This window comes from Podarcis melisellensis (assembly GCF_964234715.1).
Source record: "Podarcis melisellensis genome assembly, chromosome: 1".
Lineage (NCBI taxonomy): Eukaryota > Metazoa > Chordata > Lepidosauria > Squamata > Lacertidae > Podarcis > Podarcis melisellensis.
Window position 1 is genome coordinate 31,653,871 of NC_138528.1, and position 25,811 is coordinate 31,679,681.

Genomic DNA, 25,811 nt, shown 5'->3' on the forward strand with positions numbered 1-25,811 from the left:
TAGAGGTAACTTTTTAATACTAAGGTTATGTTCTGACGGATAGTTTTCGCTTCCGCTATTCTATTCTTTAGGAGCTCCTTGTGAAAATAGTGCTAAATGTCCTCCCTGTTGTACTCTGTTAACTGTAAACTTTTGTTAAATATGTTCGTCGTCCTGAGCGGAACCCAGTAGCTTGGCTGGGGGGCGAGGGCAGATGGAAGGAGAAGAGATAAATAGGCAGGAAAAAATTAGGCTGAAATGTGACTGGATGTGACTAATAAATATTTCCCTTAATTTTTTTTTAATTAAAAAAAACACCATCTCTGCCTCTTGGGCTATGGAGCCAATGAGTGTCTGGTCATCTCCTCTGCTTGCTTATCCACGTGCAGATCAAGCAAAGGGTCGAGAGACCGGCATCGTAGGCAGAGTGGTGTGGGGAAGCAGAACTCGGTCGGACAAGGCAGTCAAAACAAAGACGGCCACTCGAACCCAGAGACACAGGCAGAGTTCCACGTCCCCTCGCTCTCTTCGCTGAGGCTTGGCTGGAAGGAGTGCGAGAAGGCGGAGCCAGAGCGACTCACGCATGCAGATGAGGCGACGCCGCGGAGCATTATGGGGGAGCACGAAACGGGCTTCGCGGGCCCTCGTAGAGGTCGGGGCTCCGTCAGGGTGGACCGGTAGATGAAGCCCGGCTGCGGGCGAGCGAAGGGAAGCGGGGACGGGGCCCTCGGGCAGGGCTTGATGTGTTCGCTGTGCCTTGAAGGGGTGCGGGAGGACGGCGGCCCGGGTCCGGGAGGAGGAGAAAGCATACTTACCTGGCAGGGGAGACACCTTGATCATGAAGGAGGTTTTCCCAGGGTGAGGCTCATCCATTGCACTGCGGGTGTGCTGACCCCTGCGATTTCCCCAAATGCGGGAAACTCGACTGCATAATTTGTGGTAGTGGGGGACTGCGTTCGCGCTTTCCCCTGACAATTCATGTGCAAAAAAATAGAATTAATATGCTTTGTTCATGTTATTTTTTTTCGTTGTATTTCACGTTCAAATTGTTAGCGATTCTGATTTTTAAAAAATGAACGTCTGAGGAAACTGGTCTCACTCTGGTCAGTAAAGTTGCGTGCCGATGAGTGCTACTTGCTAGGAATCAGGAGTGCCGAATGGATCCTGTGCTCTGGTCTCCTTGTGGGATTCGCAAGAGACACGACTGCCTGGTTGGTCCCCGGGAGAAGAGCGTTGCACCAAGTGCGTGTTGGGTCTCAATCTCGTTTTCTTACGTTCTAACAGATTGCATTTCCACAAGAAACATTGCGAAGTTGCCCTGACTTTATAAGCTTTCCCGCAGACAATGGCTTTGCAGTAGCGCCATCCTACGGCATTCGTGGAAATCTTGTATATATACTGTATTGAGCATTGTTCAGGTAATAGCTGAAGGGCGTTTCTTTTCCATCTCGCTTTTATTTCCACACTAGTTCTTCTCATGGCGTTCTCATTGCCCACCGCGCCCCACGTTTCTTTTTAATGCTAAGGCATTCGGTCAGGTTCCTGCGGATCCTTTTCACGGCAACTCTTCTGCCTCCGTTTTGCTCAGTAGCTTTTCCTTGGGAAACTGCCTCCAATCGCCTTCTCTGTAGTACAGTGGTACCTCGGGTTACATACGCTTCAGGTTACACACTCCAGTAAGCCAGAAATAGTGCTTCAGGTTAAGAACTTTGCTTCAGGATGAGAACAGAAATGGTGCAGCGGTGGCGTGGCAGCAGCAGGAGGCCCCATTAGCTAAAGTGGTGCTTCAGGTTAAGAACAGTTTCAGGTTAAGTACGGACCTCCGAAACGAATTAAGTACTTAACCCGAGGTATCGCTGTATTTCTGTTAACTACAAGTTAGCTTAACAAGTTTGTCCCGAGCTGGACTCCGTAGCTGAGGGGTGGGGAATGAGAGGAGCCCAACAATAGAGGCGGACCACTTGGGCGGACAAATGTGAGTAATAACGCCTTAGGAATCACTGAAGTCTGTTTCTTCAACGTCGGGGGTGGATAACCAGCCCCAGGCCTGACCCTTGGGCTGTGGAGCCAAAGCGTGTCTGGTCCTTGCCCTTAGAGTAATTGCAGGCAAGGCGCCGAGGGCTGGACAGTACAAGGACTACAACCGAGGCGGCTGTTGGAACAGAGGCCTTTGGCCGGAGCGGGGCTTGGCTGGGAAGAGCGGGAGGAGGCGGAGCCACTCTCGCATGCAGATGAGGCGCCGCCGCGGAGCATTATGGGAGAGCACGAAACGGGCTTCGCGGGCCTTCGGAGAGATCGGGGCTCCATCAGGCTCGACGAGTACATGATGCCCGACTGCGAGCGAGCGAAGGAAAGCGGGGACGGGGCCCTCGGACAGGGCTTGTTATGGTCGCTGTGCCTTGAAGGGGTGCGGGAAGACGGCGGGCCGGGTCCGGTCTGCAGAGAAAGCATACTTACCTGGCAGGGGAGACACCTTGATCATGAAGGAGGTTTTCCCAGGGTGAGGCTCATCCATTGCACTGCGGGTGTGCTGACCCCTGCGATTTCCCCAAATGCGGGAAACTCGACTGCATAATTTGTGGTAGTGGGGGACTGCGTTCGCGCTTTCCCCTGATCTCTCGTGTGCAAAAAACAGAAATGAAAGTTCTAGAAGTAGTGTTACTTTACTTTTTGTGGCATGTGATTGGTGCCTGTTTATTTGCAGGACTCGTGGCATTTTTGTGTACATTTTCTTTTGCTCTTTGGTATGTTTTTCAGACTTGAGACAGACAGTCCTATCTAGTCCAAAAGTTTCTAGTGTAATATATGGGAGGTGTATTTAAGATCGTTACTGTGCAATCCAATATAGAATATACTAAACATAACAAGAAGGTAGAACTCACCTGCATAATTTGTGAAACTGGGGATCGTTTTCATGCTTTCCACTAACTGGTGTTAAAAAAATCCAGACGGATGCACTGCCTGGAGCTGAGGAGCTTCTGGCTGATTTCTTCACTCCTTGGGAGCCCTCTGTGTAAAATGGGGTGAAGGAGGAATCAGTGTCTGGGGGTGTGTGCCAAAAAAACGGGTGCAACAGGAGGAATGACTAGTGTGCAAAAAACAGAATTAATATGCCTTATTCATACTCTTTTTTTACATTGTATTCCACTTGCAAATTTGTCGCAATTCTGAATAAAATCAAACTTCTCAGGAAATTGGCCACATTTTGTTCAGTAAAGTTACCTGATGTTGAGTGCTACTTGCCAGGAATCAGGAGTGCCGAAGGGATCCTGTGCTCACGGCCTCCTTGTGGGATTCACAAGAGACACGTCTGTCTGGTTGGTCCCTGAGAGAAGAGCATTCCACCAAGTACAGTAGGTGTTGGGTCTCATCCCCGTAACATCAACAGATTGGATATCCACAAGAAACACTGTGAAGTTGCTCTGGCTTTATAAGCTTTTCTGCAGACAATGGCTTTGCAGTAGTAGTAGTGGTAGTAATAATAATAAAAATAATAATAATTAATAATAATAATTTATTATTTATACCATGCCCATCTGGCTGGGTTTCCCCAGCCACTCTGGGTGGCTTCCAACAAAACACTAAAATACAATAACCTATTAAACATTAAAAGCTTCCCTAAACAGGGCTGCCTTCAGATGTCTTCTAAAGGTTTGGTAGTTATTTTTCTCTTTGACATCTGGTGGGAGGGCGTTCCACAGGGCGGGTGCCACTACCAAGAAGGCCCTCTGCCTGGTTCCCTGTAACTTGGCTTCTCATAGCGAGTGAACCGCCAGAAGGCCATCGGCGCTGGACCTCAGTGTCTGGACAGAATGATAGCGGTGGAGACGCTCCTTCAGGTATACTGGACCGAGGCTGTTTAGGGCTTTAAAGGTCAGAACCAAGACTTTGAATTGTGCTCAGAAACGTATTGGGAGACAGTGTAGGTCTTTTAAGACTGGTGTTACGTGGTCTCGGCAGCCACTCCCAGTCACCAGCCTAGCTACCACATTCTGGATTAGTTTTTGGGTCACCTTCAAAGGTAGCCCCACGTAGAGCGCATTGCAGTAGTCCAAGCGAGAAATAACCAGAGCATGCACCACTCTGGCGAGACAGTCTGCGGGCAGATAGGGTCTCAGCCTGCGTACCAGATGGAGCTGGTAAACAGCTCCCCTGGACACAGAATTGACCTGTGCCTCCATGGATAGCTGTGAGTCCCGAATGACTCCCAGGCTGCGCACCTTCAGGGGCACAGTTACCCTATTCAGGACCAGGGAGTCCACACCCGCCCGCCTCCTGTCCCCCCAAAACAGTATTTCTGTCTTGTCAGGATTCAACCTCAATCTGTTAGCCGCCATCCATCCTCCAACCGCCTCCAGACACTCACTCAGGACCTTCACTGCCTTCACTGGTTCCGATTTGAAAGACAGGTAGAGCTGGGTATCATCCACATACTGATGAACACCCAGCCCAAACCCCCTGATGATCTCTCCCAGCGGCTGCATGTAAATGTTGAAAAGCATGGGGAAGAGGACAGAACCCTGAGGCACCCCACAAGTGAGAGCCCAGGGGTCTGAACACTCATCCCCCACACCACTTTCTGAACACGGCCCAGGAGGAAGGAGCGGAACCACTGTATGACAGTGCCCCCAGCTCCCAGCCCCTCAAGACGGTCCAGAAGAATGTTATGGTCGATGGTGTCAAAAGCCGCTGAGAGATCTAGCAGAACTAGGAAACAGCTCTCACTTTTGTCCCTAGCCCGCCGGAGATCATTGACCAGTGCGACCAAGGCAGTTTCAGTTCCATGATGAGGCCTGAATCCCGACTGGAAGGGATCCAAATGGTCCGCTACTTCCAGGCGTGCTTGGAGTTGTTCAGCCACCACTCGCTCAATCACCTTGCCCAAGAATGGAAGATTTGAGACTGGGCGATAGTTGGCCATATTGGCAGCATCTAAAGATGGTTTTTAACGAAAAGACGGCAGACTACCAAAAACCTTTTTCGAAATGACTGACAATTTGGATTTGATTGACATATGGAGGATCAAGAACCCTCTAGGGAAAGAAGGAACTTTCTTTTCTGAGGCCCACATGACATGGACGCGAATCGACCAAATATGGATAACTAGAGGGCTGGCACCTAAGACCAGAAAAGTGGAAATCTGCCCAAAAATCTGCTCCGACCACAACGCTTTGAGAATGGAATTGAGATTAAATACAACCGGATCTTTCAGATGGAGAATGAATGACGCTTTGTTAAGAGATCAGGAGATTGTTAAGAAGGCCCAAAAAGTTTTAAAGGATTATTTTGAAATAAACTTAAAGACAAATGTGGAAAAAAGAACAATCTGGGACGCAAGTAAAGCAGTTATGAGAGGGTTTCTAATACAGCAGAACACGATTAAAAAAAGGCTCTGGAATGAAAAGAAGGAGAAGATTTTGGAGAAAATAAGAGAAGGAGAGAAAAAACTGAGATCCAGGCCTAAATCAAAGGAAGTATTGAGAGAAGTGAAGTTTTTCCAGGCACAATATTCGAAACTGATAAATCAAGAGGTGGAATGGAAAATTAAACAAATGAAACAAAGATCCTTTGAATCTGCTAACAAGTGCGGGAAGTTGTTGGCTTGGCAGTTGAAAAAGAGACAAAAGCTTAACACAGTTACAAATCTAGAGACTGAAGGGAGAATGGTTCAGAAACCCGAGGAAATAAGAAAGTGTTTCCAGAGATATTTCAAAGAACTTTATTCACAAAGGCCACAAAAAGGCTCGGAGGTGGACCAATTTGTCACAACTAATGGATTACAAAAAATACCCCAGGAAATGAGAGCAACCCTGAACTGTAATATTACAATCCAAGAAATTGAATGCGCCATCCAGAACCTCCAACTGGGCAAGTCTCCGGGACCTGATGGACTTACTTCCAAATATTACAAGGCATTGAAGGATTCATTGATACAACCATTGTTGGAAGTTTGTAACCAGATTATGGAGGGGAGGAAGGCACCGGAAACGTGGAAAGAAGCTTTCATCACGTTGATACCAAAATCAGAAACTGAAAAAACTCAACTTAAAAACTACCGTCCTATCTCACTCCTAAATGTGGATTACAAAATCTTTGCAGACATTTTGGCAAGCAGGTTTAAGAAAGTATTAAATGAAGTGATTCATAAGGACCAAGCAGGCTTTCTCCCTGGCAGACATTTATTTGATAACACAAGAAACATCATTGGCATTTTGGAATTTTTACAGATTAACTCAAATACAAGAGCGGTGTTGATCTTTATTGATGCGGAGAAAGCCTTTGACAACATTTCTTGGATGTTTATGAAGAAAAAATTGGAAAGGATGGGAGTAGGGCGGGGGTTTGAAAATGGAATAGAAGCAATTTATTCAGAACAAAAAGCTAAATTGATAGTAAACAACGTGGTGACAGAGGAGTTCAAAATTGAAAAAGGGACACGACAGGGGTGCCCTCTATCTCCTCTGTTGTTTATTTCAGTCCTGGAGGTGCTATTGAACATGATTAGAAATGACCGGTTGGCACAGGGAATTGTGGTCGGAGAGAAACAATATAAACTGAAAGCATTTGCAGATGACTTGGTATTAACATTACAGGAGCCAGCCTCTAGTACTAAAAGAGTGTTAGAATTAATTTCTGACTTTGGTCGGGTGGCGGGATTTAAGCTGAATAAACAAAAAACTAAAGTTCTAGCAAAAAATTTGACAACTACTGAAATAGAGGAGTTCAGAAAAGAAACGGAACTAAATGTGGTTAAAAAAGTAAAGTACTTAGGGGTGCACTTGACCTCCAAAAATTTGAATTTGTTTAAGGACAATTATGAGAAATGTTGGTCAGAGATCAAAAGAGACTTGGAAACATGGTCAAGACTGAAACTTTCCTTGTTGGGTAGAATAGCTGCTATAAAGATGAATGTATTGCCGAAAATGCTATTTCTGTTTCAGGCCCTCCAGATCGTGGATAAGGTGGAATGTTTTGGAAAATGGCAGAGGGATATATCTAAATTTGTCTGGCAGGGCAAAAAGCCCCGAATAAAGTTTAAAATACTAACAGATGCGAAAGAAAGAGGGGGGTTTGCCCTGCCGGACTTGAAGTTATATTATGAATCTGCAGCCCTCTGCTGGTTGAAGGATTGGATTTTGTTGGAGAACACCGATGTCCTCGACCTGGAGGGATTTGATAATGCTTTTGGGTGGCATGCATATTTGTGGTACGACAAGGTTAAAGTTCATAAATCGTTCAAAAACCATATTGTCAGAAGGGCAATTTTTATGGTCTGGTCAAAACATAAAGACCTATTGGAGAGTAAAACTCCGAGGTGGCTCTCACCGATGGAGGCCAAAGCACGTAAAAGACTCAATATGGAGGCCCACTGGCCTAAATATTGGGAAATAATTGAAAAAATTGGAGATAAATGGAGGTTGCAGAGTATGGAAAAGTTAAAAAACAAGGTGCGAGATTGGTTGCATTATGCTCAAATCCAGGAAGTTTTTAAAGCGGACAAAAAAGTGGGTTTCCAGGAGGAAAAATCGAAACTAGAGACAGAGTTGCTTGAGCCAAAATCTAAGTTAATTTCGAGAATGTACAACTTGCTGCTTAAATGGAATACACAGGATGAGATTGTTAAATCCTCCATGATAAAGTGGGCGCAGGACTTGGGGCACAACATTATGTTTGAAGACTGGGAAAGGTTATGGAACACCGGAATGAAATTCACGGCATGTAGTGCCTTGAAGGAAAATATTATGAAAATGACATACCGGTGGTACATGACCCCAGTCAAGCTTGCAAAGATATATCACCTGTCTGATAATAAATGTTGGAAATGTAAAGAGGAGGAAGGGACATTTCTACACCTCTGGTGGACCTGCCCGAGGGTGAAGGCCTTCTGGGAGATGATACATAATGAACTAAAAAAGGTGCTTAGACTTACCTTACCCAAGAAACCGGAGGCCTTCCTCCTGGGCATGGTAGACCAGAGGGTGGCTAAGAAAGATAGAACTTTCTTTATGTACGCTACTACAGCAGCAAGGATCCTGATGGCAAAGCACTGGAAGACACAAAATCTACCCACACTGGAAGAATGGCAGACGCAGCTGATGGAATATATGGAACTGGCTGAAATGACTGGCAGAATTCGAGACTCGGGAGAAGAAGAAACGGAGGAAGTCTGGGAAAAATTTAAGGACTATTTGAAAAAGCATTATAAGTTGTATGAATGTTAAAAAATGCTTCTCTCTAGGAAATTATAGCTTCAGTATCGGTAAATCTTTGAATTGGTAAATAAGGCACAACAAGACAGAAGTGGTGTAATGAAATAATTTTATTGTGTTGAAACTAAAAATTAATGGGTTCGGATTGAAATGTCTAGAGACCAGATATCACGATAAAATGGAAGATATATTATTATGTTTAAAATAAGTCAACAAATTGCTGAGGTTTTGGTTTTACAGAGAATGCAGGGTCCGGAAGAGGGGGGGAGTCCACTAGATTTATGGAAACATGTATTTGGAATTTGAATTTTGTATATTATAAACCTAATAAAATTATATTAAAAAAAAACAGAAAGATATGGTTGTTCCCACAGGAAATGCCTACACAGTTTTGAGGTGAATAAAAAAGGAATCCTTTAAGCTCCCCCAATGTCTTATAGGCAGTTGATCTGAAAACTGCAGACATGAGGGAGATGATGGGTAATAAACCTGGGGCATATATGCAATGGGCATATATGCAAAAGCAAAAAAAAAAAAAAAAAAAAAAGATGGTTTTTAAAGAAGCGGTTTAATAACTGCCTCTTTCAGCGGGTCTGAGAAGGCTCCTTCACGGAGGGAGGCATTTACCACCCCACAAAGTCCATTGCCCAGTCCTTCCCAGCTAGCTTTTATAAGCCAGGATGGGCAAGGATCAAGGAGACAAGTGGTTGGTTTCACTCGTCCAAGCAGCCTGTCCACATCCTCGGAGGTAACAGATTGGAATTGATCCCATACAACTTGCCTAGACAGGACTCTACCACTCTCCCGCCCCGGCCCTGCTCCCATGGTGGAATCTACCTCTTCTCAAATCTGAGCGACTTTATCTGCAAAAAACTTTACAAAATCATTGCAGGAGATCATGTGGCCCGTAGCGCCATCCTACGACGTTCGTGGAAATCTTGTATATATACAGTATTGAGTATATTTCAGGTAATAGCTGAAGGGCGTTCCTTTTCCATCTCACTTTAATTTCTGCACTAGTTCTTCTAATGGCGTTCTCATTGCCCACCACACCCCAGGTTTCTTTTTAATGCTAATGCATTCGGACAGGTTCCTGAGGATCCTTTTCGCAGCAACTCTTCTGCCTCCGTTTTGCTCAGTAGCTTTTCCTTGGGAAAGTGCCTCCGATCGCCTTTTCTGTGGTATTTCTGTTAACTACAAGTTAGCTTAACAAGTTTGTCCCGAGCTGGACTCCGTAGCTGAGGGGTGGGGAATGAGAGGAGCCCAGCAATAGAGGCGGACCACTTGGGCGGACAAATGTGAGTAATAACGCCTTAGGAATCACTGAAGTCTGTTTCTTCAACGTCGGGGGTGGATAACCAGCCCCAGGCCTGACCCTTGGGCTGTGGAGCCAAAGCGTGTCTGGTCCTTGTCCTTAGAGTAATTGCAGGCAAGGCGCCGAGGGCTGGACAGTACAAGGACTACAAGCGAGGCGGCTGTTGGAACAGAGGCCTTTGGCCGGAGCGGGGCTTGGCTGGGAAGAGCGGGAGGAGGCGGAGCCACTCTCGCATGCAGATGAGGCGCCGCCGCGGAGCATTATGGGAGAGCACGAAACGGGCTTCGCGGGCCTTCGGAGAGATCGGGGCTCCGTCAGACTGGATGGGTAGATGATGCTTGACTGCGAGCGAGGGACGGAAAGAAAGGACGGGGCCCTCGGCCGGGTCTTGGTATGTTCGCTGTGCTTTGCAGGGGTGCGGGAGGACGGCAGCCCGGGTCCGGGCGGAGCAGAAAGCATACTTACCTGGCAGGGGAGACACCTTGATCATGAAGGAGGTTTTCCCAGGGTGAGGCTCATCCATTGCACTGCGGGTGTGCTGACCCCTGCGATTTCCCCAAATGCGGGAAACTCGACTGCATAATTTGTGGTAGTGGGGGACTGCGTTCGCGCTTTCCCCTGATCTCGCGTGTGCAAAAAATAGAAATGAGAGTTATAGAAGTAGTGTAGCTTCTTTACTTTCAGTGGCCTGGGACTTTTTTGTGTACATTTTCTTTTGCTCGTCGGTTTGTTTTTCAGACTGAGAGGGAGTCCTATCTCATCCAAAAGTTTCTAGTGTAATATATGGGAGGTGTATCTAAAATCATTACTGTGCAATCCGATATAGAATATACAATCCATAACAAGAAGGTAGAACTGGACTACATAATTTGTGAAACCGGGGGATTGTGTTCATGCTTTCCACTAACTGGTGTTAAAAAACCCAGAAGGATGTACTGCCTGGAGCTGAGGAGCTTCTGGCTGATTTCTCCACTCCTTGGGAGCCTGCTGTGGAAAAGGGGGTGAAGGAGGAATCAGTGTCTGGGGGCGGTGCCAGAAAAACGGGTGCAGCAGGAGGAATTGCAGGCATGTAATAACACACAGGAAGAACTCAGGGTGTGTGTGCACACTGCAGAAGAGCAGCAGGTTCCTGCTGATTTTCTTACTCCACTGCAAAGTGCTGCAGACAAGAGCACAATGGTGGCTACACAGCAATATCTAGCAGTTTAAAGAGTGGAGCAAACCCTCGAAAATGCTCTGTTTCTCTAAATCAGGAACCTTTTTCGCTCCACACACCAGATCCTTATTGGGATCGGCTTTCTGGCACCCAATTTGACATGTGAGCAGCACAGCCTACCTGTCTCAGTTAGCCTGACAGTTAGTTCCTTGCACCTCCAAGCCAGACTGCTTGGATCCTAACAATGGCAAACTACTTTTGAAAGCATCATTTTCAAACGGGGGGGGGGGGCACTAGGCTAGCAACAGCCCTTTGCCCTGGAATATGTAGTGGCTTTGATCCCTGTCTAGATCTGAAGTACTGCTCTCCTCTGTTCCTTAAGGAAATGTTGAGAGGTTTGTTTTGTTTCTTCAATCCAAGATTTCAGCAATCAATATTCTCCATGGATGCCCTTTTCTAACCAGTTCCTTCCTCGCAGATCCTGAGTCCTATGTATTCCTGTCGTTCCAACACTTATACTTTGAGCTGCCTTCTTCCACTAAACTACCTCTCTGTTTTCTTCTAGCTTACATTCTTCCTTGTGTGAAACATACTATAGATCTAGAAGTCTCTTCCAAGCCACATTCTGCAGAAAGAGTTACATAGGAACAACGGGAACGAGTGACAGGAGACCTGTCGGGGAATTTGTCTTACCTTCCTTGCCCACAAAGAATAATTTCAAATCTTTCGAAGACTGTGTGGCACTAGCAATGAGGAAAGGGAACTTAACAGCATGCTGCGACCCCACTAACCAACAGATGGACATGTCAAAGAGGCCGAGCAGCGATGGCAGTTCGGTAAACACAGGCCCCAAAGGGGTGATCAACGACTGGAGGAGATTCAAGCAGCTGGAGACAGAGCAGCGGGAGGAACAGTGCCGGGAGATGAAGCGCCTCATCCAGAAGCTCTCGATGACATGCAGGTCCCACCTGGACGATGAGGAGGACAAGCGGAAGCAGCAGGAGCTCCAGAAAAAGCTGAATGGCAAGCTGACCCTGCAGGAGTGCAGCGCGCTGCGCGAGGGCCCAGATGACGAGGAGTTCCTGCGGCAGTACCGCAAGCAGCGCATGGAGGAGATGCGGCTGCAGCTGCGCGGCGGGCAGCACTTCCAGCAGGTTGTCGAGATCCACAGTGGGGAGGCCTTCCTGGACACCATTGACAAAGCGCCCAAGAATTCCCTGGTGATGGTCCATGTCTACGAGGATGATGTCCCAGGGGCCGACTCCCTCCATGGATGCATGGTCTGCCTGGCCACTGAGTACCCCGTGGTCAAGTTCTGCCGGGTGCGGAGCTCCCTGATCGGCGCCAGCTCCCACTTCACCACCAGCGCCCTGCCGGCACTCCTGGTCTACAAGGGTGGGGAACTGGTGGGCAACTTTGTCCGTGTCACTGACCAACTGGGTGAGGACTTCTTCGCTGGGGACCTGGAGGGCTTCCTGCAGGAGTGCGGCCTGCTCCCTGAGAAGGACCTGGTGCTCCTCACCTCTGTCCTCGATGCCTCCTCCTCCTCCTGCCTCAGCGAGGACAGTGACCTGGAGATCAACTGAGGGCATCCTAGGGGGAGCAGAGAGGCACCTGTGAAGGGGCGAGTAGAAAAGCCCACCCTTCACCTATGGAAGCCCAGAAGGCCCAGAAAAAGTTAAATATGGAGAATAAATGGTTGAGATATTCAGATTTATTGTTGGAAGATAATGAAGGATTTAAATTAAGACCATTTGAGCAAATTAAAGATAAATTGGATTGGCTACATTATTACCAGATCAATGAACTCTTTAAGCTTGGTAAGAAAAATGGTTTTGCATCGGGAAAAACCAAATTGGAAACGGAGTTGTTAGATACTAATGTCAAAAACTTATCAAAAATGTATAATTTACTGTTGGAGTGGCATACAAAGGATGAACAAGTCAAATCTGTGATGATAGATTGGGCAAGAGATGTTGGGCACAATATAATGGAAGATCGGGAAAGGTTGTTGAAGAAAGGGGTTAAGTTTACTGCATGTACTGTACTAAAAGAAAATATAATGAAAATGATGTATAGATGGTACTTAACCCTAGTTTCCTAACAAAGATTTATCATTTGAGTGATAATTTATGTTGGAAATGTAAAGAAAAGGAAGGCACCTTTTATCATATGTGGTGGATGTGTCCCAAGGTGAAAGACTTCTGGGGAAGATTTATAATGAGTTGAAAAAGATGTTGAAATATACATTTATAAAAAAACCAGAGGCCTTTCTACTTGGAATAATAGGTTTGGAACTGCCCATGAAAGACATTAGATTGTTTTTGTATGCCACAACTGCAGCAAGAATTCTGTTAGCCAAAAACTGGAAATTACAAGAAATTACAACAGTGGAGGAATGGCAGATAAAGATGATGGACTTTTTGGAGCTGGCTGGCCTGACCGGAAGAATCCTCGAACAGAAAGAGGAGGAGTATCAAGAAGAATGGAAGAAATTTAAGGATTATTTAGCCAAATATTCTAAGATTATATAAGTAGAAGTATTTGTGAGTACCATATTGGCTTAGGAGTTAAATATGTTAAATAGCATATTATGGATAGAAGTTAATATGATAAGAAAGAAAGAAGTTAATCAACCAAGTTACCGTATTTTTCGCTCTATAACATGCACCCGATCATTACACGCACATAGTTTTTAGAGGAGGAAAATCCGTAGGCATGCCACCCGTAGGCATTCCCTTCATAACACGCACAGACATTTCCCCTTACTTTTTAGGAGAAAAAAAGTGAGTGTTATGGTGCAAAAATAACGGTAATCTTATTTGAAAATAGTATTGGAAAACTGTTAGAATGATTTACATGGAAACTCAGCTAGGGGGATTCGAGGAAGTCACTCAATAATGGTACAAAAGTGGGATTATAATAGTTAGGATAATTGTTTGTATATTTGTTTGTTTTTTATATTGTAATGCTTTTCTTTTATGTTTGTTGTAAATTTGGAAAACCAATAAAAAAATTTGGAAAAAAAGAAAGAAATGCTCACCCTTTACTAGCACCTAGAAGGCAGTTACCCAGTTGCTACCCCCCCACCCCCCTTCCCAAATGGAGGAGCCACCTCAAGCCTCCTGCTGAAACCTGTCCAGCAGCCTGCGACCCCTCTGCTCTATGAATAAATGAATGAAAAACAATCAGCGAAGCAAGTATTTAACAGACATCATAAAAAATGAATGTCAAACTTGCTGTATTTTAATAAATAATTATCAAATCAACTACTATCTGCAGTCTAAATTGTTTTTTTTTTTTAACACCAGTTAGTGGAAAGCATGAACACAATCCCCAGTATCACAAATTATGTAGTTGAGTTCTACCTTCTTGTATATCTCCTGTTTTGTATACTGTGGTGTAAACCACTGAGCCTTGGGCTTGCTGATTGGAAGGTCGGTGGTTCGAATCCCCGTAACTGGGTGAGCTCCCATTGTTCAGTCCCAGCTCCTGCCAACCTAGCAGTTCGAAAGCACGTCAAAGTGCACTGTTAATTGTTTTTACAGTGGTACCTCGGGTTACAGACACTTCAGGTTACAGACACTTCAGGTTACAGACTACACTAACCCAGAAATAGTACCTCGGGTTAAGAACTTTGCTTCAGAATGAGAACAGAAATCGCGTGGCGATGGTTAGCTAAAGTAGTACCTCAGGATAAGAACAGTTTCAGGTTAAGAACGGACCTCCAGAACAAATTAAGTTCTTAACCTGAGGTACCACTGTATTCTGATTTCATATGGCTAAATTTTGTAAGCTGCCTAAGGGGTCTTCTGTGGAAAGGCAGGATAGAATTCTTATAAACAAACCAATAAGGTTACAATAAGGCTCCATATATTTATGAGTCTCTTCTCTATGTGCCATTTTAAGTTTAATTCCTTCAATGTAGATTTGATTAGAGTCTCTATAGGTCACTCTAATATGATGTATGTGTCAACATGCACAGCTTAAATAGCAGCTTTTGGGTTACCACCTGCAGGAATGATGAAAACCTGCAGCAATTCTGAATGAAAAATAAAACGTGATCTTAAAATGAAACAGAAAAAAAGTGCAAATAGATAAATAGGTACCACCCCGGTGGGAAGGTAAATGGTGTTTCCATGTGCTGCTCTGGTTTTGCCAGGAGTGGCTTAATCATGCTGGCCACATGACCCGGAAAAATTGTCTGTGGACAAACACCGCAACCCCAGAGTTGTTCACGACTGGACTTAACTGCCAGGCTCCATAATCTTTACCTTTACATTGGATTGCACAGTAACGATTTTAAATACACCTCCCATATATTACACTGGAAGTGAGAGCTGGAGCATAAAGAAGGCTGAAGAATTGATGCTTTTGAATTATGGTGCTGGAGGAGACTCTTGAGAGTCCCATGGACTGCAAGAAGATCAAACCTCTCCATTCTGAAGGAAATCAGCCCGGAGTGCTCACTGGAAGGACAGATCGTGAAGCTGAGGCTCCAATACTTTGGCCACCTCATGAGAAGAGAAGACTCCTTGAAAAAGACCCTGATGTTGGGAAAGATGGAGGGCACAAGGAGAAGGGGACGACAGAGGACGAGATGGTTGGCCAGCGTGCACCGCGAAGACTAAATTACAACAATATTACACTAGAAACTTTTGGGTGATATAGGACATCAGTCACATGCTGCAAATAGTAAAGAAGCTACATCAATTCTGTTTTTTGCACATGAATTGTCAGGGGAAAGCGCGAACGCAGTCCCCCACTACCACAAATTATGCAGTCGAGTTTCCCGCATTTGGGGAAATCGCAGGGGTCAGCACACCCGCAGTGCAATGGATGAGCCTCACCCTGGGAAAACCTCCTTCATGATCAAGGTGTCTCCCCTGCCAGGTAAGTATGCTTTTTGCTCCGCCCGGACCCGGGCCGCCGTCCTCCCGCACCCCTTCAAAGCACAGCGACCATACCAAGCCCTGCCCGAGGGCCCCGCCCCCGCTTTCCTTCGCTCGCTCGCAGTCGGGCATCATCCACCGATCCAGCCTAACGGATCTGCGACCTCTCTGAAGGCCCGCGAAGCCCGTTTCGTGCTCCCCCACAATGCTCTGCGGTGGCGCCTTATCTGCATGCGGGAGTGGCTCCACCTCCTCCTCCCAGCCAAGCCCCGCTCTGGCCAAAGGCTTCTGTTCCTTTGTACAGTACTTTGTACTGTCGAGCCCTCGGCGCCTTGCCTGCAATTATTATAAGCTGGGAAAATGCAACCTGTGCTGCTGATAAAAGTAGTGTGACTCATGCAACACGTTGGCAATTAATATACACAGAACAATAATTATACATACTTTATCAACCTTCTGAGAAAAATATAAAACATTAAATAAAGCCACATAGACTTGCGAACTGACCAGACTAAGAACTTATAATGTCTGGTTTCAATAGCAAATCAGTTTTTTAAGCTTAAGCCAAGAAAGAGTATTCTCTCTAAGATTGAATATCAATATATGTACAGTCGTACCTTGGGTTACATACGCTTCAGGTTACAGACTCCGATAACCCAGAAATAGTACCTCGGGTTAAGAACTTTGCTTCAGGTTAAGAACAGTTTCAGGTTAAGTACGTACCTCCGGAACGAATTAAGTACTTAATCCGAGGTGCCACTGTATCAAGACTTTGAGATTCGACCATTGAAGAAGGCCGGAAAACTATATTGGGAGTGTGCTACCTGCAAGCCCCAGTAAAAGCCCCCCCCCATTGGGGGTGAATAGCGGCCTCTTGATTACTTGTACTGCCAGGATGAAACACGTGCAAAACGCCAGCACCCTGTCTCTACAACTCCACTAGCATCTCTCGGTATTTTGAATAACAACGAACTTACCTTTTGTTGGTATCTTCATGAACTTCTCTAAAAGACTGAGTTCAGCATCTGAAAAATCTATTGAAACCAGACATTATAAGTGCATCTTAGGCTTGTCGGTTCACAAGTCTCTGTGGCTTTATTTAATGTTTAGTATTTTTCTCAGAAGGTTGATAAAGTATGTATAATTATTGTTCTGTGTATATTAATTGTCAACATGTTGCATGAGCTGCAGTACTACAATTATTATAAGGGCAAGGACCAGACATGCTTTGGCTCCACAGCCTAAGAGACAGGCCGGGGCTGGTTCTCCATCCCCAGATGTTGAAGAAATAGATTTCAGTGATTCCTAAGGCGTTATTGGAATGTAGGTGGCGCTGTGGGTTGAACCACAGAGCCTAGGGCTTGCTGATCAGAAGGTTGGCGGTTCGAATCCCCGCGACGGGGTGAGCTCTCGTTGCTCGGTCCCTGCTCCTGCCAACCTAGCAGTTCGAAAGCACATCAAAGTGCAAGTAGATAAATAGGTGGGAAGGTAACCGGTGTTTCCGTGCACTGCTCTGGTTTTCCAGAAGCGGCTTAGTCGTGCTGGTCACATGACCTGGAAGCTGTACACCGGCTCCCTCGGCCAATAAAGTGAGATGAGCACCGCAACCCCAGAGTCGGTCATGACTGAACCTAATGGTCAGGGGTCCCTTTAACTTTCAGGCGTTATTACTCACATTTGTGTGCCCAATTAGTCCGTCTTTATTGCTGTGCTCCTCTCATTCCCCACCCCCCAGCTACGGAGTCCAGCTCGGGACAAACCTTGTTAACCTAAGTTAATGCAAAAAAAAATTCCTTCCAGTAGCACCTTAAAGGTATCTGAAGAAGTGTGCATGCACACGAAAGTTCATACCAAGAACTAACTTAGTTGGTCTTTAAGGTGCTACTGGAAGGATTTTTTTTTTGTTTTGACTATGGCAGACCAACACGGCTACCTATCTGTAATTGTAGTTAATGGAAATACCACAGAGAAGGTGATTGGAGGTACTTTCCCAAGGAAAGGTTACTGAGCAAAACGGAGGCAGAAGAGTTGCCGTGAAAAGGATCAGCAGGAACTTGTCTGAATGCCTTAGAAAACTGGGATGAGACCCAGCACGTACTTGGTGCAACACTCTTCTCCCGGGACCAACCAGGCATGTGATTCCTAGCAAGTAGCACTCCTCGTCAGGCAACTTTAGTGACCAAAGTGCGGCCAACTTCCTTTCCTGAGACTTTTTTTCTTTTAAATCAAAGTTTAAATGAATTTGAACGTTGACTACAACGTAGATAAAAATATGAGTAAAGCACTTAAGTTCTGTTTTTTGCACACGAGAGATCAGGGGAAAGCGCGAACGCAGTCCCCCACTACCACAAATTATGCAGTCGAGTTTCCCGCATTTGGGGAAATCGCAGGGGTCAGCACACCCGCAGTGCAATGGATGAGCCTCACCCTGGGAAAACCTCCTTCATGATCAAGGTGTCTCCCCTGCCAGGTAAGTATGCTTTCTGCTCCGCCCGGACCCGGGCCGCCGTCTTCCCGCACCCCTTCAAGGCACAGCGAGCATACCAAGCCCCGCCCCAGGGCCCCGTTCCCGCTACCCTTCGCTCGCTTGCAGTCGGGCATCATCCACCGGTCCAGCCTAACGGATCTGCGACGTCTCCGAAGGCCCGCGAAGCCCGTTTCGTGCTCCCCCACAATGCTCTGCGGCGGCGCCTCATCTGCATGCGGGGGTGGCTCCGGCTCCACCTCCTCGCGCTCTTCCCCGCCAAGCCCTGTCCAGCCAGGGGCTGCTGCCTCTCAGTTCCAGCGACCGCCTTGGTTTAGTGCACCGCCGGATAAGTTGTTTTAGACGGTTATTAGTTCCCTTCGTCGTCCCTGCGCTGCTGAGCACTCGGCCCCTTGCTTGCCAGGGCGATGACCAGACATGCTTGGCTCCATAACCCAAGTGGAGTTTTCCTTGTTTATATTCTAACCCCGACCGAATCTATACATTATCTCAGTGTGCTTTCAAAACATATGTGCAATCCAACCCGAAAAAGTCTGTCCTTAAAATTCATTTTTTACACCTAAACAGAAATTTTGAATTCAGAAACACATTTTAAACAGTCACTAATCGTGGATCATTTTTAGTGTTGTGGTAAATTTAGAGTTTTAAATGTACTGAGAATGTTTGCCTCTTGCCTCTGGGCACTGGAATACTTCTAATGGATTAGAGTTAAGCATACTGGTTATATGAGACTGGATTTACACCCCCCCCCACACACATTTGATTATAGTAACAACTCCACTTGCAGTACACAGCCATTGAATATCTTTGAGCACCCCATGGTATGGAGATGTAGTGATGGAAAAAGTTACACCAGTTAAATTTCAGTCTCTCGGTTCAACGTGCTGCAGTGAGATGTGCTATTTTGCCAGAGGTTGCAGTAACACTTGCCATGGATTCAGCATGCTCCCCTTTAAAAACTCAGTGCCTCTGCATGGAACAATCAATTATAGTGACCAGGATTATAAACTGTTTATTATGACTAGCGTAGTGCTTTGCCATTTATGTGATACTGTGTTTGACAAGAGCTAAAAAGAAATACGGTGCCCAAGATGTTTCAGCAAAATGCCTTCCTCAGGGAAAAACATTACCAAAGTCTTCTGTTTCAAAAGGTGCATCTTCCTCAGAGGTTTATTTAGGCTGCCTCTGACAAGCTACTGTTTTCAACAAATTAATTTGTCTCCAATAAAAATGGTTCTGTATATGAAGTTACCTGGCAGGGGAGATACCATGATAACCAGGAAGGTGGTTTTTCACAGGTGAGGCTCATCCATTGCACTGAAAAGGCAGGAAACTCGAATTACCCCACCATGTAATTTGTGTTTTCCACGGGAAAGTGGCTACATTCATAAAATGTTGCTGTCTCTCTTTCTGACAGAGGCCCAGGTCACCTAAAATGGGATATGTCCTGGGAGAGAAATCAGATCCAGACGCTGCTTTCCCAGTCGTGGCAGTTTCATGACAAGAAATGCTGCACCTGTTGAACATATCAATACCATATACGGAACAGCTGTCAGGAAAGGAGGAGGCAGCACTATGTTCAAGACCCCGGTACAAGTCAGGGATAGGGCTGACTTTTTCTTCTTTTTCTGAGGACTAGTAATAGGCCTGTCCAGTTTTTCCTGCATTGGGAAAAGAAGGAACTTTTCCAATATAATAAAACGTGTTTATTGTGAACCACTCTCTCTACAGATGCTCCTTTAACCTAGCGGCAGCAGGAAGGTTTTAAGTGCCAGTCATCTTGACCTTATTCACTTTTTATTTACAGAACACTTTGTATGAAAACCGTTTCATTGACAGAAAAACCAATGCAGTTCGATACACACACACACACACACACACACACACACACATACACACAGTGGTACCTCGGGTTAAGTACTTAATTCGTTCTGGAGGTCCGTTCTTAACCTGAAGCACCACTTTAGCTAATGGGGCCTCCTGCTGCTGCCACGCTGCTGGAGCACAATTTCTGTTCTCATCCTGAAGCAAAGTTCTTAACCAGAGGTAATATTTCTGGGTTAGCGGAGTCTGTAACCTGAAGTGTATGTAACCCGAGGTACCACTGTATACACACTATACACACACACACACACTAATATATATCTATATCTATCTATCTATCTATCTATCTATATATATATACACACTATATATATATATATATGTGTGTATATATATATATATATATATACACACACACACATAAACTATATATATACTATCTATCTATCTATACACACACAAAAACCACACATTTTCAGATCGCCAGCAAACTACTGGGGGGGGCGAGGAGGAAGGTTTTTATTCATCGTCTGTGTGAGCTTGGCGGTGCAGAAAAGTTTCCAACAAACGTTGAAATACAGAAGACGCTTGGTGGAGGAATCGGGTCGATGACAAGGCTCGGACCAAGGCGCCTCACCAAAGCCCGCTTCCACAGCCGCCGCCTGAGCCGTAGGCGGGGCTCTATCTTCCTCCGCCGCGCTCTCATTCGCCGCCCTGCGGCGGAGGCGGGAACAAAAAAGCGTCCCGAGACCCCGCCTCTCTCCGGGCTGCGCCTCGCAATGCGCGCTCCTTGCCCCTTTTGACGTGGCACCGGCTTTCCCTCTCAGCCATGTTGGTTGCGTCGGCAGCGCTCAGGCTGCTGGGTTCCCGTGTGAGGAGAGGCTGAAGCGGGCGGCGGAGGCGGCTGCTCCACTGGCTGAGCGACGCAGGTGGGTAGAAGGGAAGGGCCGGGCGAAGGGAAGGGCTGCGCCACTTTCCGAGGAGGAGGAGGAGGGGAGGCCGAAGTGGCACAAGAGTCAAGTCCCGCCGGAGAGCCACTCGGCGCTGGGAGCGCGCGCAGCGGGAGAGACGCTCCTTGTGACCCCCGGGCGCTTTGGTACCTGTCGGGGGACACCCCCCAAAAGACCCCCCCCCAAGCCGCTCCCGTTTACTTGTAGGCTGAGGTAAGTCGTAGCGAGGGGTCAGCGACGGGGTGCTTGTTTTCTCCCATTCCTCCCCTCCCCAAAGCTAGAATTGTGATTATAAATTTTATAATGTGATTATAAAATACATATTTTTATATATACCTGCCCCCCTTTTCCCTCTTCCGCTCGCCCCCAGCCCAGGACGAGCGTCCCTCATACTCCCTCGCCCTCTTCTGTAGGTGAGGGGCTGTACTGTGGACGAAGTGTGTGAAGGAGAGACTGGGAGTGGGTAGGCATTTGGGAACCAAAAGCTTATTCTGCCCCTTCAACGACCCCGCCTCTCTCCCCAGTTTGGGCAGCGTTGGGCATGAAGGATATTGGGATTTCACATCTGTACTTTACTGAGGAGAGGAGTCAGCGGCCTGAACTACAGTGGTACCTCGGTTTACAGATGCTTCAGGTTACAGACTCCGCTAACCCAGAAATATTACCTTGGGTTAAGAACTTTGCTTCAGGATAAGAACAGAAATCGTGCTCCGGCGGCGCAGCGGCAGCAGGAGGCCCCATTAGCTAAAGTGGTGCTTCAGGTTATGAACAGTTTCAGGTTAAGAACGGACCTCCGGAAGGAATTAAGTACTTAACCCGAGGTACCACTGTAGTACCTTATGCCCAAGAAACGCTGTAAGTAGCTGCTTTCCTGTGGGGTTAGGAGACTAAGAGCATCTTAAATCATCTGGATATTTTGGAAATAAAAGAGGGGATGTGTAAGAAATGAAGCAGGGTGATGTACACAAAGATGTACAGTAAAGATGAAGGGGAAAGTCGGGATCATAAAGAGCGAGCAGGAATTGTGCTACATGACAGTGTATTTTGGTCCCTAAATCCAACTGTTTTAAAGACAAAAATAACCCCCACATCAAACTGATGAAATAGGTAAACATTTGCTAGTACATTGTTGCTTTGGTTCTCCGCTCTATGGTTTTTCTTCTTTTAGAATGTCAGGAATGAATGGAGTTCCTCTTCATGCAGCTGACAAATTGCCTCTGGCCCAGAAATGTTAATGCCACAAAACATTTGTTAATGCTTAAGGTGCCATAGGATTCTGTTGTCTGAGCAATGTGTACACTGTGTTTCCACACTGCAGAACTGGCAGTATTTGGCACAAATAATGCAAATCAATCATTAGTAGTAGAGTGAACAGATCTTAGGAAAAAGTCACACAGTTTCTTTCTATAATACAAGAAGCCTCCATTGATAATCCCCCAGGGTTTTCAGAAAAACAAGCTCTCTCTCCCAAGAGCTTTATTTGTAATCATATGTTTTCCTGGATTTAATATATAAGTTGCAATAGCATTGGAGATTATCTTCCAAGGGAGTGAATATATGTAGTGCTGTACACTCACTTTTGAAAGTGATTCACTTCACAGGTAACGATATCATCTGCCATAAACAGACATGCAGCATGATACTAAACATACATTCAGTGCAGCCCATTTCAGCCTTCTGACAGCTTCTATTTGTTTGTTTAGAAACTTTAATTTAAAAGTTTTATAAATGTGGGGTATTTATTCTATATTCCACCTTTCTCCCGGTGAAGATCCCATGGCAGCTTACAACACAAATTAAAAACACAAATTAAAAATAAATATTAAAGTCAGCCAAGCAAGTAGCCCTATATAAGCAGCACTGAAAATGCTTAAAACCATTTAAAAGCACAAAGAATTACCACATCCACTCTCGGGAGACCCTTTCAGAACAGCTAGTTGATGGCCAAAGGCCTGCTGGAACAAAAAAGTGCTTTCCTGCTGGTGAAAGAAAAGCAAGAGGAAGGTCAGTGCAGCCTTCCACAAGGTGGGAGCAGCCACTGACAAGACCCTCTCTCATGTCCTCAACCAAGGTACTTATGAAGGTGGTGGAGCCAAGATAAAGGCCTCCTCAGAAGATGTCAAGGCCCATAAAGGGAGATGCAATAATTATTCAGCTAGCCTGGATCCAAACCATATAGGCCTATGTCAGTCATAACCAGCAAACTGTCTCTGTACACACCAAAAAGTTTTCCTGAATGTTAGGTATGAAGATTTTGTTGAAGTTCAGGGCGTTAATTTTACAAGTTATATTTTAGGGAGCTAATAATCTTAGCTGAACAAAGAGGTAAGTATTTAAAATCATGTTGGTGCGTAAGCATACTTAGGGCTACAATATTAAGCTCATTTACTAAGGAGTGGGTCCCATTGAACTCACTGGGATCTACTTCTGTTTAAACTTGCTTAGGGGTCTTATGCTGGAGTATAACTTGTTTTTAGATATGCTGTATTTACTAGATGTTTGTATAGGTTTGTAGTACTTTTATGATGAGCATCATAGTTCTGGGCAAACTTACTAAGAAGTAAATTCCACTTAAATTGGTACAACTTACAAGAAAATAGGTTGTGTTGTGCCTAGTGTTTTAGGCTGTAATTCATGTTTGGAAGGCAAAAATAAAGGAAGAAGATGGGATAACTTCCTTTGCCCAGATCAGGTTTTATGAGCCAAAATGTATGCATAAGCTTTGTAAGGTCAGCTATGATGTGGTATTGAGAGGTAAGCATATTTTCATCCATTGGTCTTTAACTGGTGGATTAGAACCCACAAACGTTTAAAAGGGGTTGTACTGGTGACATTGCTATCATTCCCTCCCCTATATTTTAAGAAAATAAAATAAGGGAAAATGGAGAAGGGAGAGGGGAAGATATTTAACACCAGTATAATAAACACATTAAGTTTGTGTCTTGTATTGTAGACAGGGGTTAAAGGTGAGTTTCAGATCTGAAAATCTGAAGACGTCTGTTCTAATCAACACGTTGTGTGTACCTTGGTCTTTGTAGAATGTGTAAGCATGTAATAAAACAATGTACAGTGGCTTTCTAAAAAGTGGAAGCATTTCATCCTAAGGTCTTTATCTCACGGATAGTTAATGGACGGTATTCAGTTAAATAATTGTGTGAGGGGAATAACTTCAGTTTATGCAGTGGGACTCCCCCCTCCCCTCTCCTCCCTCGCACACCTCCTAAATCTGCCCCGAGAGTTCCCCTAAATCTGTTATTGGGGGCAGCATTGAGCAGAGAAGGGAAGAGTCATTCTGCTCACAGTTACTTAGTTTGCTTGTGCTTGACACAAGCTTGTTTACATGGAGCTCAGTGAAGCACCCAACCAAATGCCTATAATTTTGAGTTGCCGATGAGAATATTCTTATAGCTGGCTATATGCATGTCTTTGGAAGTGCAGAGTTCAACTGTAAATCTGTATGTAGGGCAGGTATTGCTTTTGTTCCTTCATCATATTTATTGCAAATTTTGGTAGCAAAGAGCCAAGTACACATTGTATGCAAATACTCAAAATCAGAGTCCTGACACTCTTTTTTCATTAAATAAATTTTTGTTTGGAGGAAAGTGTGAAGAGTAGACAAGTGGTAGGGACAGAGAATGCTAAACTGTTTTCCTTCTCACTGTTTATCATATTCAAATCCCCCTCCCCTCAAAGACGTGTTCCCCCTTGGGATTTTTCTTTCTGTAATGGGAAAAGCTACTTTGGGTCTGCTGTGGGTATGAGGCAGACCAGGGAAGACCTAAGCCCCACCTCTTCCCACCTCTTGCTTGATTTATTGCTCTCTGATTTTTCCACGTTTTGCTAAGTTTATTCAGCTTCTTCCCTCCATGGACCTTTTGATAACACAGTGTTGTGCTTTTTTGCATGGGCTTCGGCTGGGGTAATTCTGTCAATGACAGCAATAAAATAAGAGCTATTCGTTAAAAGCAGAGTTTCAGGAAGCTGGCTGCTTATAATTGCAGGTCAGAGGGCTGCATTGGTGAGCTCTGCAACTTCAGCAGAGATTCTGCTCTCTCCTTGCTCCCCCCCCCAACTTGCAGCATCACTTTGTGCTGCTTGGCAAGCTGCTGTTGAAACCTGCAAGTTTCAAAAGTTTATTGATGCAGACTTGTTCAGTACAGCTGGATAATACAGCTATTAGAAACACCTAAATTGAAGCTTGAGATTTCCACCCAGTGTACTGAAGCTACAGCTGCTGCAATAAGTGGAAGGTATTTTGTGGGTAATATCATTTTATGATTGTGGAATTCATTCTGGAGTAGGATCCTGAGAACAATCATTATTGACCATGGTTCAAACTTCTTTCAGAAAACCAGAGTTAATACTAATTATGGTTTGTCCAGGTCAAGACATAATGAGCTACTGTGGTTAGTTGAAAGTGGAGACTAAGGTTTCCACTCTTGCGGCTGCACTGGAAGAGGAGAAGGGAGCCCATGGTGCACTGTTGCATGCCAGTGCAGCCAGTATGATACAAATGCATTGTGCAATATAGATGTGCCCAGGGTAGGTTTTTGTGGTATTATCTTCCCATCTATGTCACTCCCTCAATAGTCCACTTGCAACATTGATACTTGCCTATAGTGCTTTTATTTATTTATTGCTTGATCTGTAGAACCTGCACAGCAGCTTACAATAAAATTACACACCTACAATAAAACCATACATGTACAATAGAAAGTATTTTGGCATTCAGCTTTGGAATTCTAACAAATAAAACTTTTGGCTTTACATATACAAAGCCACATCGAACTGTTGACAGAAGTTTGGTATTAAAATAACAAATATAAATCAAGCTGTTTATAAAATTTCTTACTTTTCACTATAAGGTCTCATGGCAGGTTACAACAATATAATATTTCCCTCCTCAAAAAGTAAAACAATTAAAAGTAGAATAGAAAAATATAAATTCAACAAAAGATGTGGGTCTCGCAAAACAAAATACCATACCTTAACTGTCAAAG

The 25,811-nt window shown here is 45.1% G+C and overlaps 2 protein-coding genes across 7 annotated transcripts in view; both read left to right on the plus strand.

The window, feature by feature from the left end:
- Positions 1-662: 662 nt before the first annotated feature.
- Positions 663-13,301, plus strand: LOC309371550 (phosducin-like protein). 5 transcript variants are annotated; one of them, XM_081914350.1, is made up of 3 exons: positions 663-964; positions 2,606-2,636; positions 11,226-13,301. In XM_081914350.1, exons 1-3 carry the CDS (start codon positions 958-960, stop codon positions 12,244-12,246), a joined length of 1,059 nt encoding a protein of 352 aa, XP_081770476.1. In that variant the 5' UTR covers positions 663-957; the 3' UTR covers positions 12,247-13,301. The 5 variants fall into 5 exon arrangements, with proteins under 5 accessions (XP_081770476.1, XP_081770474.1, XP_081770478.1 ...); XM_081914348.1 differs by lacking the exons at positions 663-964; positions 2,606-2,636 and adding an exon at positions 1,932-2,361; XM_081914352.1 differs by lacking the exon at positions 663-964 and having other exon boundaries at positions 2,409-2,636.
- Positions 13,302-20,630: 7,329 nt separating this feature from the next.
- The window catches only part of SEC23A (SEC23 homolog A, COPII coat complex component), a 32,636-nt gene continuing 27,455 nt past the window's right edge, over positions 20,631-25,811 (plus strand). Inside the window, exon 1 of one of the 2 annotated variants that reach the window (XM_081910915.1) lies at positions 20,631-20,790. The gene's annotated coding sequence lies outside the window, so the exon portion shown is untranslated. Of the gene's footprint in view, positions 20,791-20,865; positions 21,025-25,811 lie in introns of those variants that run through there. The other variant, XM_081910916.1, reaches the window with a different exon arrangement.